Source organism: Narcine bancroftii, chromosome 2 (genome assembly GCF_036971445.1).
Source record: "Narcine bancroftii isolate sNarBan1 chromosome 2, sNarBan1.hap1, whole genome shotgun sequence".
Classification (NCBI taxonomy): domain Eukaryota; kingdom Metazoa; phylum Chordata; class Chondrichthyes; order Torpediniformes; family Narcinidae; genus Narcine; species Narcine bancroftii.
The window spans coordinates 160452372-160471026 of record NC_091470.1 but is presented as its reverse complement, the minus strand read 5'-3'; the positions used below and the strand labels follow the sequence as shown (position 1 = coordinate 160471026).

General features: G+C 40.0%; 1 protein-coding gene and 1 long non-coding RNA gene across 2 annotated transcripts in view; one reads left to right on the top strand and one right to left on the bottom strand.

The window, feature by feature from the left end:
• The window catches only part of prdm2a (PR domain containing 2, with ZNF domain a), a 132875-nt gene that overhangs the window by 103927 nt on the left and 10293 nt on the right, over nt 1-18655 (top strand). Inside the window, exon 8 of the mRNA XM_069918969.1 lies at nt 16071-16121. Coding sequence (XP_069775070.1) covers nt 16071-16121 — 51 coding nt within the window. The remainder of the gene's footprint in view (nt 1-16070; nt 16122-18655) is intronic.
• Nucleotides 18180-18655, bottom strand: part of LOC138754546 (uncharacterized) — a 28133-nt gene continuing 27657 nt past the window's right edge. The window contains exon 3 of the long non-coding RNA XR_011351817.1: nt 18180-18408. This is a non-coding gene — a long non-coding RNA (uncharacterized lncRNA). The remainder of the gene's footprint in view (nt 18409-18655) is intronic.

The window sequence follows — 18655 nt, the reverse complement described above, 5'->3', positions numbered from 1 at the left end:
AAAACTCACTCTCTTATTTTATTATATTTGATGTATGCTGTATAAATATAAAATCATTTGGTTTGGATCTCCAAACAGCAGTAGTAAATAACAATATAGTTTCACAGTTCAATGTGTGTGCTATTCTCTTGCATTCTGCATTATTTGTAACATTTGTATATGCTTGAGGTTCATTTTACAGCAAGAGAATGTTTTCAGTTTCAAGTCATTTATGTATTTTACGAAGAAATCCCGCGATTTTTCCATTAGGAAGACCCTCTAATATGCTGGCATTGGTTGTTCACTCTGGAACGAGCAAAACCTGTAATTTTCCGTGTCACGCTGCCTTTTTTTTACACAGCATACTGGCATTGTGGTATCGAAAGAGGCAGGACGTGTAACTCCACTGCATTGTCGTCGGCTATGATGTATAACATACATGTCTGATGTATCCAAACAAAATGGCATAGATCTGGATGTGCTTATTGTACTAGAAGTGAACATGTATAGCACTCTTTGATCATCAGATGTAAGCAGAATCCATTGCGGGCAATGAATTCGTGCGATCAGAAATGCATTGGAGGAGGAGTTTGAAGCAGAAAAGCGCGTGGACCCTTAATCACCACCAGATGGAAACGTTTCTTTGTGAGCCAATTCCTGTTGTTGTTGGACAGAAAATTGGAGGCCTCATTTCTGCATGTCTTGGGACACTTTTGACTTTGTATTGGAACTCGTTGAGTTACATCTGAGTTGGAAGACCACAAACTGGTGGCAACCTCTTAAAATATTTGTTGTTGCTTTGTGGTGGTATGCTACCCCATGTGAATATCGATCCATAAGTTGTATTTTTGGTGTTGGTGTGGCCACAGTGTGTGAGCTGGTACGCCAAATTATTGAAGAGGGCCCTATTTAGACGTTTTGTTGACCTGCCAAATGGTGTATGATTCCAGGAGACAATGAACACATTTGAAGAAAGTGGGTGTCTAATGTGTGCTAGTGACATCGATGAAACACATTCCCATCAGAGCCCCCACCCCCCCATGAGCAACCCCGAGCCTACAGCAATAGGAAAGGCTGGCACTCCATTATTCTACAGGAGGTTGTAGACCACAACTACTGGTAAGGATCATGCCCTGAATTACAACATGCTGTTTAATTAATAAAGTGTTTCATGTGTCTTTATAAACAGACTTCTTGTTGTTCCAGCTTCATAGATGTGTATGTTGGTTGGCCTGTTTTAGCCAACTTGACCATCTACAGAAAAGCTGAGGAACAAGGTGGGTAACTTCCCATGTGAAGTAAGATAATGTACCCCCACTATACAGTTCTCAGAGGGTGCAAAAGCCATTTATACAGAAATCAAAAACTGTTAACAGAGTGGCGATTCCTGTGCATCTAATCAGAGACCCAGCTTACCCACTCAGGAAGTGGTTGATGAAGGGGGTTCACTAATCACAATGCACTCGATCAATGGCAGTGTAGCTACAACTTCCATTTGAACTTGGCAAGGATCATGGTAGAAAATGCTTTTGGACGTCTCAAAGGTTGCAGGACGTCTCAAAGGCCAAGTGACGATATTTGGACCGCTTTTGTATCAGGCTTGGTTGTTTTATGTTGTGTTCAACACAGTATATATGAGATCAACAAGGAACACTTCTTGCCTGAGTGAAACAATCGTTACTTGCCTGAGTGAAACCTGAGGAGCCTGAGCAGGTTGCTTATAAGGGTGCACAAGCACCCAGTCCCTCCTGTAAGAAATTAAGCCAGTGAATGACAGCTTTCAGTAGATGTATCTGGGTACACTTGTCAAAGAATAGTAGTGACCAGGAGACATATAAACAACATGTTTACAACTATGCAAATAATGAATCTTAATTCAACTGCAATTAACTATTTACAACTGTGCAATAAAACCATTAATTGATGACTACTTTCAAAAGTCCCATCCTGCAGCAGCTGGAGGAGGGATGAGGACAAGGGTGATTGAAAAGACTCGTATGCCTTGTCTGAGTGCTGTATGAGGTCACTCTGCTGTGGTGTCTGGTAGGAATACTGACTATGGGGTGGATGAATGCTGTTGCATGGAAGTTTGTGGTAATGTTACAGGAGCTTTTTGCTGTCAGACAGCGTGACATTAGAGTCTCATTTTAGTCATGAGTGAGGCTCGATCTTGCAATTCCTGCTGGAAATCTTTGAACCTTTGTCCGAATTCGGCCATCTCCTCTGTGCGGGTACATCTCACGTGCTGCCATCTCCGCCTCCTGGGGCTCTGTCTTCATCTGCTCCTCATGAGCCCTCTGGGCCTCATGCCAAATACGCTCCCTTTTGACATCCTCATGGTCCATTGTGCAGCATCTCCCTCATTTCTTGGGTCACCACCTGTGCTTTGGTAGGTCTCGATCTCCTCTTAGATGGCTGGATCCCTGGAAAGCAATGGAACACAAGCTACATTAGTAAGACCAATCCTTATGGTCAGACATACTTACAGAACATATGACGAAATTTGTCGATCACAAGAAGAAATAGGTTTTTACTTGGCTGCTCTTGAGGTGCAGGTGCTTGCCTCAATTTCCATGCCCCATTGGACCCCAGCATCAGGGCTCCTGCTGGAGGAGGGAGATGCATCTGGAACCACATCAGGGATCTTCCATGTTGCTCCTTAGTGCTACTGGGTATGCTGAATAGCTCGTGTCCCAGATGGTATGACAAAGCTCAAAATATGGCCAGTCCAATTGCCCCCTACCACTCCAGCCATTGTCATTTACCTGGCCGTGCTTCCAACGTGGGCATTTAAGCTTGCTAATCACTTGGGACATCACAATTAACCCCCCCCCCCCCCTTTCAATCATTTTTAATGCCACACAATCTAATATCGGGCCATCCCTCACCATGCCCATTATGTAGCGGTTGATTTCACTCTCTGCCCGAATGGTGAGGAGCTTGCAGACCTCAGAATCACTTCATTTGGCAGACATGGTGATCGTTGGATGCTGTGAACTGACGTGGATGCTGGTAACTGACTGTTGGCTTCAAATTTTCAAATCTCGCGCTGAAATTACCCGCACATTGCGCGTCATCGCAAAGTCATATTAATTAGCTGAGTTGGTCCCGGAATGTCAAAAGTGCAGTTTACACAGGTGTTCTGGGAAGTTTACAAGGTCCTTTTGCAGTTAAGACGGGGCTGGAATGACACCCCCATTCCTTTTCCATGCTTTTTACACAGCACTCGTTCCAGAAAAAAAAGGGGAAAATGTACTGGAGTGAAGTGGTAGTGTAAAAAGCATAATTGTGGCACCATTGGTATTCTATCTTATTAATCATCCACATTATAATTTTTGCTGCCACACTTTGCTGCTTTTGATAACATATCACATGGGTATGCCAAATTGAACCATTCCTTTTCACAGGTACAGAATTTTAATTTGGAAGGATGTTTTTGACCTGACTCATAGTTTGACAAACTTGTTTTACTGGATCATCAGAACCTCAGAAATCTGAAGTTGCCAACACCGATTCAATTATCTGTGGCAATCTATATGGTTTGTAACCTTTTCTAAGAATGGAAGGAAGTTGCATGAACTTCTCTAAATGCAAAATAAAAACTCATGCTATAAATATTCAAGCTAGGCATCATCTATGGTTGAGAGAAATAACATTTCAGGTCAGTGACCTTGAATCAGAGCCTTTTGAGGTTCATTGACCTGAATCATTAACTCTGTTTCTCTCACCATAATGTGCTGTCTGTCTTAAGTATTTCCAACACTGTTTTCTTTTGATTTCCAGCATCTGCAATATTTTGCTTTTTCATCAAACTTGTTGTGAGCCCATTTTTAAAAATCCTGAAAAATTAGTGTAGTGAAACTATAATTTTAATAATGTACTAACCCATAATTGCAATTTTGTAAACTAATTTTGTGTATTGTATTAGTGTATATTTCAAAATTTCATGAATTTTACATTTTATTATTTTTGTTTAGGAATCTCTATAGTGTTAAAGTTAAATGTATTAAACATAGCCCTTTGAGCCTGCTCCGCCATTCAACGAGATCATGGCTGATCTTAATGTTCAGTACCCCGTCCCCGCCTTCTCTCCGTAACCCCCAATTCCCTTATACTGAAGAAATATATCTAATTCCCTCTTAAATATATTCAATGAACCTGCCTCTACTGCTCTCTGTGGCAATGAATTTCACAGATTCACCACCCTCTGGGTAAAGAAATTCCTCCTCATCTCAGTTCTAAATGGTTTGCCTATTATCCTCGAACCATGGCCCCAGGTTCTGGACTCCCCCACCATTGGAAACATCCCTTCCGCATCCATTCTGTCCAGTCCTGCCAGAATTTTATAGGTCTCTATGAGATCCCCTCTCAATCTTCTAAACTCCAGCGAGTACAATCCCAAATTGCGCAATCTTTCCTCATAAGTCATTCCTGCCATTCCAGGTATCAGCCTGGTGAATCGCCTTTGCACTCCCTCCATTGCAAGAACATCCTTCCTCAGATAAGGCGACCAAAACTGCACACAATACTCCAGATGTGGTCTCACCAAGGCCCTGTACAGCTGCAGTAAGGTATCCTTATTCCTATACTCAAACCCTCTTGATATGAAGGCCAACATACCATTTGCCTTTTTAACCGCCTGCTGTACCTGCATGCTCGCCGTCAGTGGCTGGTGCACAAGAACCCTTAGGTCTCTCTGCACTTCCCCATCTCCCAATCTATTGCCATTCAAATAGTAATCTGCCCTCTGGTTTGTATTACCAAAGTGGATAACCTCACATTTATCCACATTGTAGTGCATTTGCCATGTATCTGCCCAGTCCCTCAATTTATCCAAATCACACTGGAGCTTCTGACCCCCTCTTCAGTGCACACAACTCCTCCTAGCTTAGTGTCGTCTGCAAATTTGGAGATATTACATCCAATCCCCTCATCTAGATCATTAATGTAAATTGTGAACAGCTGGGGTCTCAGTACAGATCCCTGTGGCACCCCATTGGTCACCGCCTGCCACTCAGAAAATGAGCCGTTTATCCCAACTCTCTGTCTTCTATCTGCCAGCCAGTTCTCAATCCACATCAAACCTTGCCCCCAATCCCAGGAGCCTTGATTTTGCATGCCAGTCATTTATGCAGAACTTTATCAAAGGCCTTTTGGAAATCCAGGTACACCACATCCACTGGCTCTCCCCCATCTATTTTACCTGTCACCATCTCAAAGAATTCCAATAGATTTGTCAAGCGCGATTTACCTTTTGTAAATCCATATTGACTCTGTCCGATCCCTTCTCTGCTAGTCATATGCTCCACTATTACATCCTTAACAATGGATTCCATCATTTTGCCCACTACTGGCAATTTTGCCTATAATTCCCCACTTTTTCTCTACCCCCCCCCCCCCTTTTTAAATAGTGGGGTAACATTAACTACCCTCCAATCCATTGGTACTGATCCCGAGTCTATCGAGTTCTGGAAAATAATTCTTAAAGCATCTGCTATCTGAATGTCCACTTCTTTAAGTACCCTAGGATGTAGATTATCAGGCCCTTGGGATTTATCGGCCTTCAATCCCTTCAATTTCCCCAAGACCATGTCCTTAGAGTTACTGATTTCTTTCAGCTCCTCCCTTGCATTTGTCTATGTTTCCCAACATCCTTGGGAGGTTATTTGTATCCTCTCTTGTGAAAACAGAACTAAAGTAAGAATTTAATTGGTCTGCCATTTCCTTATTCCCCATTATATATTCCCCTGATTCTGACTGCAAGGGACCTACTCTGGATTTCACCAATCTTTTCCTCTTGACATATCTATAAAAGCTTTTGCAGTTGGTTTTTATGTTTGCTGCAAGCTTACTTTCGTAATTTATTTTTGCCCTCTTGATTAATCCCTTTGTCCCCCTTTGCTGCATCTTCAACTGTTCCCAGTCTTTGGATTTGGTACTTTTTTTGGCCAATTGATATGCTCTCTCTTTGGACCTAATGCTGTTTCTAATTTCCCTTGTTATCCACGGTTGAGTCACCTTTATTGGTTTATTTTTATGCCAAACCAGAATGAAGTATTTCTGCAATTTTTGTATTTTTTCTTGAGGCATTGCATATTCTCTGAACTGGGGTTTGACAGTAGCAATTGCCTGGAAAAAGAAATTTCTCACCATAGAGATGGCAATAACCTTGTGGGGAATTTACTTTTGAGGTCAATGGTGAGTCCAGTTGTCTTGCTGATGACAGTTAAGGCTAGCTCTATATAGTAGCCAGAAGTTGGCCACTGCTCTATTTTGGTAAGATAGAATGTGTACTTTTCCATCACACCAGGACTTTTTTTAAAAATTTAGCCCGAATACCCCAATTAACCTAAAATCATTGTACATTTTGAACAGTGGGAGGAAACCCATGTAGATATGGGGAGAATGTGCCCACTCTTTGCAGACAACACTTTATTCAATCCCAAGTCACTGGTGCTATAGTAGTGTTGAGCTATCCACTACACTTACTGCCCATTAGAACAATTAACTTGTATGTAATGAATTGGAGTATTCCATATTTTTTTCCCCCCAACGAGATATGCCTATGGCATGTAGCATCTAGTGCATGTAGCATGCACTAGATCAAATCTTTAATTTGCATGAACTGATTCTTTTGGAAGATTTCTCTCCATCCTCAGTTTCATTTCCTGTCGCCACTTCCTGCAGGTGCTCAACCGTTGCTGGGTTTAGTACCAGAAATGCTGGCAACATATGCTACCTAATTAATCTTTGTTTTTATCTGAGACACTGAATATTGACATTTTCAGCCATGGAGATGTAACCAATATATGTGATCCTGTTCTAACTGCACAGTTTCTTCCCCTCAGCCATCAGGCTCCTCTATGAACCCATAACAGTGCTATCACACTGCCTTCGTTTGAAGCTAATTGATCTTTCTTTTCATTGCAATCCTCTACTGTTCTCATTACACAGTTGTATGAATGGGAAAGCTAACCTGTAAGTCCCCACGCAGAAGAACCCTTCTCATTGGACAAGGTATTTTGTGGCAAATAAATGGAAATTTGACAACAATTTTAAGGTCTCACCTCCAACAGCGCAATATTGCTTTTGGAGTGTGGGCCAAGTCATCATGTTTAGATCTCTGGAATAGACCTTGAGTTGGAACTTCCTAACAAAGGAAGAAGTGGAGCACTAATAGGATTTGGAAGAACCTAGTGCACAGACAGTTTGAATTTGCTGGATATTACATGAATTTGACTTTTGCCCCATTAATATTGCTGCACTCAATGCTAGTCTCGCGTTATGGAGTGCTGGGCTGCATGTATTGTCATTCTTCAAACTCTTTCCCCCCCCCCCCCCACCATTTCAGCAGGGAATATTAATTTTTTTAGGGTATTTACAGATGAGCAGAATGTTTTTAATTCAGTTCTCACTCACTTTGCGGTTTCTCCTCGGCAGGCTGCCCAGGGCCTGGTGTCACCACCCGCAACCTGCGGATGTTGGTGAATGGGTTCTCTTGCACCTCACACTCTGGCAGGGGCTGCCGGGGTTGGCCTTCTCACTGGGGGAAGTGAGCAGCGGCTCCGGAAAATATGGGGGTTCCCTTCCTCCCTGATGTCGGGGTCAGATGGCAAGACCAGCAGACAGCAGGGAATCTTTCCCTCCCTGATACTGACCTATGCAGCGACGGTGATCACTCGCAACATTGCCATTATCACTAATTTGAACTTCGCCTACAAGATGTGGGGGATAGTTTTGAGCCAATTTTTGGGGGGGAAATAGTGGTCTTGAATGCCATCAATATGGCACTTGGTATAAAAAGCTGGTGATTATTTGCTTCTAAGTTTATCATAGCTGTTACCACAGAGTAAGATACAGCAATTGTATGTTGATTTGACAGTCTGTGGATGACCAACATGATTGCGACCAGCTAGCAAGGCTTTTTTCCTGTACTATCCATAATACCTAATTTGTGAATTTAATTCTATAATTTGATATATTTTGGAATTGAATGAGCATATCATGGATTATTGCTGTCGCACATTTACCATTGTAATCTCTGTCCATCAGGAGATTTCTCAGCTTGTCAGCTTTAAACGAAATAGACTGGAAAGATTATGTTCAAGGGGCAAGTGATTTGCGTGTGTGTGCCATTTATCTCTAATTCCCAAGTGATTTCTCATAAACCAATGCACTATTTAGATTACTAATGCATTGTCATTTTTCAAGATCGACTAAATCTAAATAATTTGTACTTAAAACATTGTTTTAAGAATGTGTTGAAAATTTTTTCCATAGCTTCAAAGGCATTGCGTGAATTCTACTTGAAAATTAATTTCCAGTCGGTTCGGCCAATAATAAGCTGACCCTTTGTATGGTTCCAAATTAATAATTTTACTAAATCAAAGCATTGTGTCTTAATCAGTTTCTAAATGAAAATTATATCAAGCAGATAGATGGCTTTAAAATTACAACAGGGAATTACAGTGTGAACAAGCTCCCTGATAGCATTAACTTGTGGTCATTTGATTTGATTACATATGCAGCCATCCACGTGACCTAATTATCTCTAGTGGCAAGTTTAAAAAAAACTGCCTTTAACTTGTGACAAGCTGTTGTATAGAATTGGCCCAAGCACATCAAATGTTTTCTCTTAAGACTAGATCCACAAATCAGAACTATTGATAAATGTACATGTTAAGTTAAATTTGACATGTAAAATAATACTTCAAGTGAAACTAATTTTTGAGGAAATTATTGTTTTGATTCCTTTTGACCAGTCACTTTTCGATGCCTTTTCCATGCTGGCAGAAGTTGCGCTTCAAAAGATTTGTCAACCTGACTCAGCTGAACTCAAGTTGAAACTTGGTGATTCCTATATTTCAACTAGTTTTTTTTTAGTATTTAATTGTGTTTTAGGTTTAAGTGCTAGCCTGTCCTTGTGCCTCAATGTAAATATAAATGACATTTAAGTTTATTTTCATCTGATTGCACGTGTACTAGTTCTCAGTGCAAAACTCGCAGACACACAACCAGACACAAGACACATTCAGACAAACAATACATATGCAGAACTAATATACAAATATAAAAGTTAATATTCATACCAAAAGACCCCAAATGAATTGTTCCATTTGACAGTACTTTTATATTATCAGTTTGATACCTCACTTTTCAAGCAGAAAAAATCTAAAGCATTCTCCCTGAATTGTACACTCTAGCGATTTCCAAAATGTATTTTTATCATGTATTCTTGCCATTTCCAATCACCCACTGTTGTGTGCAGGATTTGTCTTTCAGGCCACAGAGAGAATGATCTGCTTGAGGTATTGACTCTAGGTGGAGCACATTTAATGATCGAAATAGCCATGTTTTGTTCCAGACATGGTAATTTTGTACCAGGAAGCTACTTCTATTCATCTCAGGTCAGAAATGTCATGGTGTATTGAGTGCCTGCTTTTCTGCAAGTTTGTCTGGTAGATCAAACAATACTGGTTTGAGGTGATTTTGTAATTTCTGCTAAGTAGCTCTCCAGCATCGATTGTTTTGATTTTATTTGTAAATTATTAACAATTAAAAACACAAGATAAATTTCTCTGAGCTTTCCCATGTGTTTGCATCTGCATCTTGGAAACTCCACAGAAATTCTCCCGTTTTTATTGTGCTGGATTTTCAATAACTAAAAATTCTTCATTTCTATGTTTAGAACTTGAGTGCTGTTTGCATTTTGAGTACCAGGTGGAACTAGTCAAATTTTGTTTTTAATGTTATGAATGCATGTTTATTCAGAAAATCACTGGGTAGAGCTATGGACTACCCTACCTGCGTACCTCTTCATTGACTACGTGGCATTTTGATACCAAGGCCATTGTAGAACAAGTTTGTATGTGAAAGTGAAGTTTAGTGCTGGAGAAAATAACATCCTTGCAAGCTGGCTACAGTGCTAAAGTTGGACCTGATAATTCCCCAATAACGACTGTGGTCCGAATAGTTGTGATGAGGAATTACCAAATCGATTAAGCTTCGATGTTCATGCTACAATGGTCGTTGACCTCATAAGCAACAATAATGAGTCATGCTACTAAGAGATGCAAGAGTAACAACTTGAGTCTCAATGTGGACAAGATGGACTTCAGGAGGACCAGGAACGACCACCCTCCACTACACAGCAAAGTCTGTAATAGAGAGAGAGGAGAGCACCAAGTTCCTTGGAGTCACTTAACTAGTGTCCTTGTGTGGACACTCAACATCTCCTCACTTGTCAGGAAGGCTGCACAGTGACTGCACTTCCAAAGAAGACTGAAGTGGGGAAGGCTGCTGTCCGCCGTTATGTCAATCTTCTCCAGGAGCTCTTGTCGAGAGCATCCTGCCCAGCTGCATCATTGTGGCACAGTTGCTGCAGAGAAATGGACCGAAAGTCGATCACCGGACCGTAAGAGTGGCAGAGGGGATCACTGAAGTATTTCCCTGCCCCCAATTGTTGTGATCTATCAGAACTGTTGATTGAAGAGGGTACACAAAATCATTGAGGACCCCTGTCACCCTGCACATGGCATCCCTCAGCTGCTCCCATCAGGAAAGAGATCCAGGAATATTAGAGGCAGCGCCACCAGGCTGAGGAGCAGCTTCTTCCCCCACCGGCAGTGAGAACGACCAAAGGAACTGCTCACACTAACCATCTGAGTTCATATTCATGAAACAATGTTTATTTCTACAGATGAATATTTGTCCTGCATATGTATTGTGAGCTATGTCTGTGTGTTTTGCACTGAGGACCGGAGAACGCTGTTTTATCAGGTTGTACTTGTACAATCAGATGACAATGAACTTGAGTAGCAGCCTGTTCATATAGATCATCTAACAGGATCTGCAGTTGAACATAGGGATATCTATAAAATTACCCACAAATAACTCTGTCTTGAATGATGTTGTACAGAGCCATTCCGGTCAGAAATTGTAATCCCTTTACTGTTACCTGATGTAATTAGCTTTTGCAGATTGAAGGAAGCCACGCACCTGGTCTAGTTCCAAAAACCAAGAGCACTAATATAAAGCATCACACTATGGCCTACATGATAAGCAGTGGGGGACACAACTTTACAAGTGCCAAAGTACATTAACAGGGAACAGGCGTGTAAGGAGAACTGGATTCTATAGATGGCTTGACTCCTCTTTTTCACTGCTAAAATTGAATTGTCCTTTTGGAATTTTAAATGATTTTGTCACCTTTGCCAAAACAGCATTTTAGAATCATTTTGTAAGATTTTTTTAAAAGTTGATTTTGCACCAAATTTCAGAAACTTCTCTGAAACCTGAGTCATTTAAAAAAAAATCATGGATTTGTCCATTTTATTTTTTTGTTGTTGAAAACCAAATGAGATGATTAACTTTCTGTCAAGAAGCAGTAGAAAAGATGAGAACATTTTTCTATACTTTAAAAAAAAATTTAGACATGCAGCATGGCAGTTTCGGTCCACAAGTCCATGCCGCCCAATTTACACCTACACCCCCAGTATGTTTCGAATTTGTGCATGATCTGACATTTCCATCTTGCTCTTTTGCCCGTTTATGACATTTGGTTAATTAGTGTTTTTAAAAAAAATTACCATTCCATTTTATTTTTGTTGAATTTGCAGCAAGAATGAATTGCTTTAAGAAAATGTATTTGTAAAGTGCTTGGCTGGGTTCAGACCCATTCCCAAGCACCAAACACATTTTCTTTTACCTCTATTTAAAATTTTTAACTTTAGCCATACAGCATACTAACAGGCCCTTTTGACCCATAATCCCATGCCACCCAATTACACTTGATTGACCTACACTCTGGTATTCTTTGAAGGGTGGGAGGAAACCCTGGAGAAAAACTGCGAAGACTTGGGGAGAAAATACAAACTCGTCACAGACAGTGCAGGATTCGAACTCTGGCTCCGATTGCTGGCGCGCAATAACAGCGTTCTGCCAACCATGCTGCCCCTCTTCACTTGACTCTGAAGTGTGTGAAGTTCCACTGACTGTGTGTATTTATTTCAGGCTTTTTTTTAAATGTAATTGACTGGAATTCCCAACTTTTTTTTTCCACACCTCAGTTCATCAGGACATTTTTATTTTCCTTGATACATTTTTTAAAATCCTAAATTACCTCATGGAGGTGGCTGTAAAACAAAATTGAACACCAAGGTCATGAAAGGAATGACAAGGAAACTTCATTTAACTAATACCAATCCTATCCCTTTCCTTTGCCAACTGCTGGGTAATATTTTTGTAAAGTTGGGTAGTAGTTTCTGCACAGCAAACTCCCCCAAAAATTTTTTTTAAGTCCAGGTGGTGGAGAGGAAGCGTCAGCGAAAAGTTCACATTTCAAGTCGAGTCCTTGTCAGAACCACAAAGAGTCCCTGTACCTGAAATATTAAACTTTCCACAGATGCTGTGTGATCTGCACTTTTCATTTCTGTATTACAAGTATTTCTCGAAATAATCTGATCAATGTGGAATAGAATCATAAAACCAATCTTTTCAATGGAGAACTTTACGGGATTTTGTATTGAAGACAGCAGACAACCTCAATTTTACATCAACATCAAGACACAATGCTTAACAACACTTGCACTCTCCCCTGCAGGCTGAACATTTGCCAAGATTTTTGTGCTGTTTGGTGTCAAAGCAGTAGGGTTTAAACATGTTTCAAATATCAGCCATTTTACTTCAATAAAATTGGATGACTTTTATTAACTATATTCCTGTGTACTGTGCTCAGATGGACACTTTAGTTACATTTTCTTTATGATAAATCAGTGTAGTTATTGTGAAAGTGAAATTTGTTGCAAACTTGGGTTAATAACACATGCACTTTCAATAAATTGAATTTTTTGTGTTCTCTGCATGCCTTCACAGAGACAGCTGTTCATACTAAGCACTGTTTTGAACAGTTTTTGTAGGTGCGAGCTTGAAAGAAAGCAAATTGTATAAATCCACCCATATTTGGGCGATGAACATATGAAAGAATTTGTCTGAGGAAGAAAGTGGCGTCCTTAAATTCAAAAAAGAATTGTATAAATTGGCAGCATTAGAAAGTTGTTTTTTTTTTGTAAGAATAAGTAACTCGCCCCGAATTAAATACGTATTTACAGATTAGAGAAGTTATGTGGCGAGAGCAGTGTTAATTTCCTGCTCTTCTTTTGTGCATGTTAATTTTGTTGGTGACAATTTTGATATTTGGTTTCGAAAAGCAGTGTACAAAATTGATGGTAGCAAAATTTTTATACATCTTTCGGATGACTGTGGTTTACGGCTTCACTGCTGCTTAAAAATGAAGGTGCTGCATGGCGCATTGGATTTGCGGTTGAGCATGTGCTGTTCTGCCAAATCAGCCAATCTCAAAATAGTATTTACAGCTTAAAAAGTGAGAATGAAATTGCTCCAGAGCTGAATTTCTCAACCTCACGTCTGCGGGATTGTTGGAAGTCCTCTGCATTTGCCTCCATTGCATTGCAATACTCAAAAGTGCTGGAGAAATCCAGCAGGTCACGCAGCATCTATAGGAGCTAACATTTTCGGCCTGAGCCCTTCATCAAGGTGCGCCTAAATGTGTTGCTCAGGCCCAAAATGCTTTTGCTTCCGATAGATGTTGTAGTACATGTTGAATTTCTCCAGCACCACAATCACAACATCTACAAACTTTCCTGTTCAAATCAATTGAGACAAATAGTACTTTCTGATGGGCAAGTAGATGTAAAACAAGGGCGGCACGGTAAGTGTAGTGGTTAACACAACTCTGTGACAGCGCTAGCAATCAGGACCGGGGTCTGAATCCCGTGCTGTCTTTAAAGAGCTTGTACGTTTTTCCCCGTGTCTCCATGGATTTCCTCCAGGGGCTCTGGTTTCCTCCCACCATTCAAAAATATACAGGGTATAAATTGGGTATAAATGGGCGGCCTGGGCTCGTGGGTAGAAAGGTCCTGTTACCATGCAGCCTTTATGTATGGTTGTAAATTTGACAATTAAAAAAAAAACCCATAACATTTTCCCACCCAAACAAAAGAAAACTGGTTATGTTCTGGAAAGGGTCTCAAGCTCACTTCTTCTCTCTTTCCCACCCCCCCCCCCCCCCCACCAACCTTGGTCCTCATGTGTTGATAGGTGTCTGTGGCAAGTAAAGTTAATGATCTGAGTGAACAGTTTGAGAACCACTGCTCGAAACCATGATGTTTTTAAAGCCAAATATCAAGTTGGTACTTCCAATTCAGATTCAAATACAGTACAATTCCATTTATTTGAAATTGGATTCTCCGAAATCCTCATTTATTTGAATTTTTAAAAAAAATTCTGGATAAATAAGGATATCCGAAGCAAATCAGAAATGCTCATTTATCCAAAATCTTTTCGGAGATAACTGACCTTGCAGGTTGAAAAAAAATCACACAACATGAAATTAGAATGACGATTGTCCTCATTTCAGATAACTTCCTCCCTTTTTCTTTCCATTTCTTCTTTGTTGACTTCTCTCCCTCTCCCTTTCCCGCCTCAAGCAGTCGAAAGAATCCCTTGTCCCAGTGTCATCAAGGAGAGTGGCCTCCTGGGCAGGAGTAGTACTTTGGGGTCAGTGGCATTACCCTCCCCTCCCCTCCTCTCCTATCCTCTGCTCACCAGATGCCAACTTGGAATCTTCCCCTCACTCTATTTCCCATATGTGTATGTGTGTGGCCGAGGGGAGGATTCGGAGTTGGGCACTCCAGCATCGGGAGCTCCGGTGACTGGAGAGACCGGAGCCTGCCGAATCACCAGTAATTGTTCAAGCAGCCCGGGAAACAGTGGCAATGGTAGGTTCATGTCGGGGAACGGCAGCCGTGGTTAGGTTGTCTCGGTGATCGAGGGCGGTTGGATTGTCTTGGTGATCGCCAGCCGAGTTGGGTTTGTCTCGGTGATTGGCAGTGGCAAGCATTTTTTTTTTGGTGAGAATTAAACATTAATTTAATGCTTAAAAAACCTGTTGTTTAAGCATTGATACAAGTTATTTGCTGTTGTTTCTGGGCTGTTTTTTTAAATGACAGTTCTCCGAAAAAAAAAAAACCATTTATCTGACGTAGGCCTGGTCCCAACCATTTTGGATAATCGGAGTTGTATCTATATATATATAAAAAAAAACCACTTGAACAGACTACATGAGATAGATCTGTTGGTTGAAAATGCAGGTGATTTGGTATCTTTGAAAATGGTTGATTACACTAATAAAACAATCTGTACGCACTTTAATATCTTTGATGCTGAATTTCACATTAATGAAACAGTTCATTTTAATTTAACTTTTGTTCTGCCTTGAAGTGTGGTGGAATTTAGTTCCATCCTGTAATCATCTTGGGAAATATGAAAGACTCTCAAGATGTAATCTGCCATTGGAGTCTAAATGTTCAATTTGTGCAAGTAGTTGTGCTGGCAGGTACTTAACACAAATTCCATTCATTACGGTAGTTAAGGTACAAAACTAGTACTGTGTTTTGCATTGTAGCTCCTATAGCTCGATTGGCATTTAGTGTGCTTAGTCAGGCTGATGCTGCTTTTCCTTTTTAAAAAAAAACACACACTCGTGTTTTGCATGGCAGGTTTTTTTGTTTAAACCAGTTTTTTTTTAAACCTGAATGAGTTCACTGGAAGCACATTTTAAAGAGTTTGAAAAACCAATTCTGTGAAATACAAGTACCAGTAGTGCAGTTTGCCATGCCATGGGCCGCTGGCATGAAGGCAGACTGTTGTTTTGACTGATTAGGATATTGTATGGGGAGGAAGGAGCACCACTTCGATTCAGATCAAAGCCAGGAAAGCAGGGTAAACAAGAAAATCTATGGATGGCATGCTAAAGGGTTTGGGCCTGAATTGTCAAGAGGCTTTTACTTTCTATGGATGCTGCTGAGTTTCTCCAGTCCTTCTGTGCACTGTGAAGGAAAACCAAGGGTATAGGTCAAGATAGCAAGGCTTTTTTTTAAAAACTTCCAGGACATCTGTACCACCTACTATCTTCAGTCATTAATAACTAAATTCAAATGTTGGTATAAATCAGAAGGTGAAAAGTTTCTTGATTTATTTCCTGATTTTTAAATTTTTAAAAATAATTTCAGGAAGAAGAAAATCTCGGCGGACAAAATTAAGAAGACAAGGACTTGTGCAAGGTAAACCCAAAACTGCTATGAATGTTCTTGCATTAATGGAGTGAGCGAAATGTATATATTCTTTAATTTTCAGACATTTTCTCCATTCTTCCTATTTGAACTTGCTGCAGCCTTCCTTCATGTGTGTTGATGGTCTAGTTCTATGGTCTGACCACAATAAATACACTAGCATTCATTTGTTCCTTGGTGTTCTCATGTACCATCTGTAATGAGAATATGATAAAGACTTTTGGGATTGGTAGGTTGATTAGTTATGTGGGTGCAATTGGGCAACGTGGCTCATGGTTTGGAAGGGCCTGTATCTCAAAATTAAATTTGACAACAGTGCACAGAAGGACTGGAGAAACTCAGCAGCATCCATAGAGGTACCCTGTGTAATTTTTTTTGTCTTTAAGAACACCATAAGATACAGGAGCAGAAGTAAGCCATTCAGCCCATCAAGTCCATTCTATCATGAGCAGATCCATTCTCCTACTCAGCCACACTTGCCTGCCTTCTCTCATAACCTTTGTTACCATGACTATTCAGATACTTATCAATCTCTGCTTTAAATACACCCAGTCACAGCAGCCCATGACAACAAATTCCAGAGGTTCACTCTCTCTGGCTAAAGAAATTCCTCCACTTTTGTTTTAATTGGGCACCCTTCAATCATTATGCTCTCTTGTACTTGACTCATCTATTATGTTCCATCTACTCTGTCCAGGCCTTTCAACATTCAAAATGTTTCTATGAGGTCTCCCCTCATTCTTCTGAACTCTGCCGATCAACCAATTCTCCACCCTGTAATTCCATGGGCTCTCATTTTGTGAAGCATCTTCAGTTAGTCCAAATATACAACATCCATTGCATGTACTTTGTCCTGCAGTCCTTTTATGGAATGCACTAAATAGCAAGTTAAAGCAGATCCAATGGTAAGATGCAAAACCGAATACACTAAGGCAGAAAAATTAAAGCGACAAAGAAAGAGCAAGAGATTGCGATCAATTAGATGGTAATAGAATGATTGTTTTCCAGTTCTGGATTTAATTATTCTATGGAGTGTTTGACTAGTAATTAGATAACAGACACGAAAGAGAACTTTTCTTCATCTTTCTTGAGGGTGAAGCAGTTTTCAAGAACATGTGGAATGGCAGTAAATAGCGCTGCAATTCAATGCAGAAAAGTATGGAAAATGTTCTGAAGAAAAAGAATTAGGGAAGGAAGTATTGTGAGAATGAAGGAAAAAAAGATATCTTGGAGTAAGTAGAGTGTGGTGCAGATGAACGGTGCAAGAAGGCAGACAAGATTTGTTTTCTGCCAATTTGCATTGAATGTGAGTTAGTGGCTTTGTTGGAGGATTGTATACAGTGACAGCTATTACTTTTCATTACATTTCCATAAGGGATACAACAGAGATTAATCGTGTAATTTAAGAAAATGTGAAAAGAATATCCATTAGTTGATAAATTGAATCATCTGGCTCTTGCAGAAGAGTTAGGCAACAAAAGAAAAATCAGTGTTACCAGAATGCAAACTCTTCTGTTTGTAGGTTGTGGGGAAGATGGAATAAAACAGGTTTAGATTAAATGAGCAAGCATTTAAAAAGAATACAGAGGAAAAAGAAGGATTTGGAAATGGAGTAGGCAATTTCATTGCTACACACAGTTGATTTCTGTTTCCTTCTGTGCTTTAATTTCAACAATTTGAGTTTCTCACTTGCAACATGCTTGGCTGTGTGTGTGTGCGCGCGTGCGTGCGCGCCGTTTGAGCGCCATTCGTTAAAGTATGAAATTGTGGAGTGAAGGCATCAAAATCACCTTTGCCTCCGTAGTTAAGAATGCTAACTATTCTAAATTGGTTATTCACTTGTGGGTTCAAATGGTCAAAGGGAAAATGTTAGATGACTCTCTTCATTTGTGTGCACTTTTGTGTTCAAAAGTATCTTTGTTTTGCAATAACTGGGTGCCCAATTATCATTTCCTTTCCAGTGTTAGTGCTACAAATATTAGAAAACTCAGAAATTGAGTAATACCAAACTGTAATAACCTTTGAGAATGGATGTGCCTGCAATCAGTTCTTTTCAGGGAAATGACATGACAACAGTACCAATTGAGAACAAGTAGTACCTTACAGTGTACTTTATTTTCCACCTAGTTTTAATTGGCAAGTTTTACACAAAGGTATTTTTTTTGTCTTCCACTTCTCATTTCTGAAGACATTTGGTTTTAACTGGGGTTTAGAAAGGGAATTGTTTCAAATAGATCTTATCTGGAGCTTGCTTTCATTGGACAGCTGTGTCTGCTACCTGTGGAAAAACATTTTTATCACGTTTTTTTGACTATTTAAATTTTTTTATCCATACATGTAATCATAGCAAAATACAATAATTAAATATTAATGTCAGTTCCATTATGCATGATGGTATAAAGCCTCCAAATCCCACCCCAACCCCCTCCCTCTAACAAAAAACCCAAGTAAAGAAAGAAGTAATAAGAAGAAAAAAAGCAAGAAAAGAAATAAAACGAGAAAAGTAAAGGAAAGAAACCTGATTG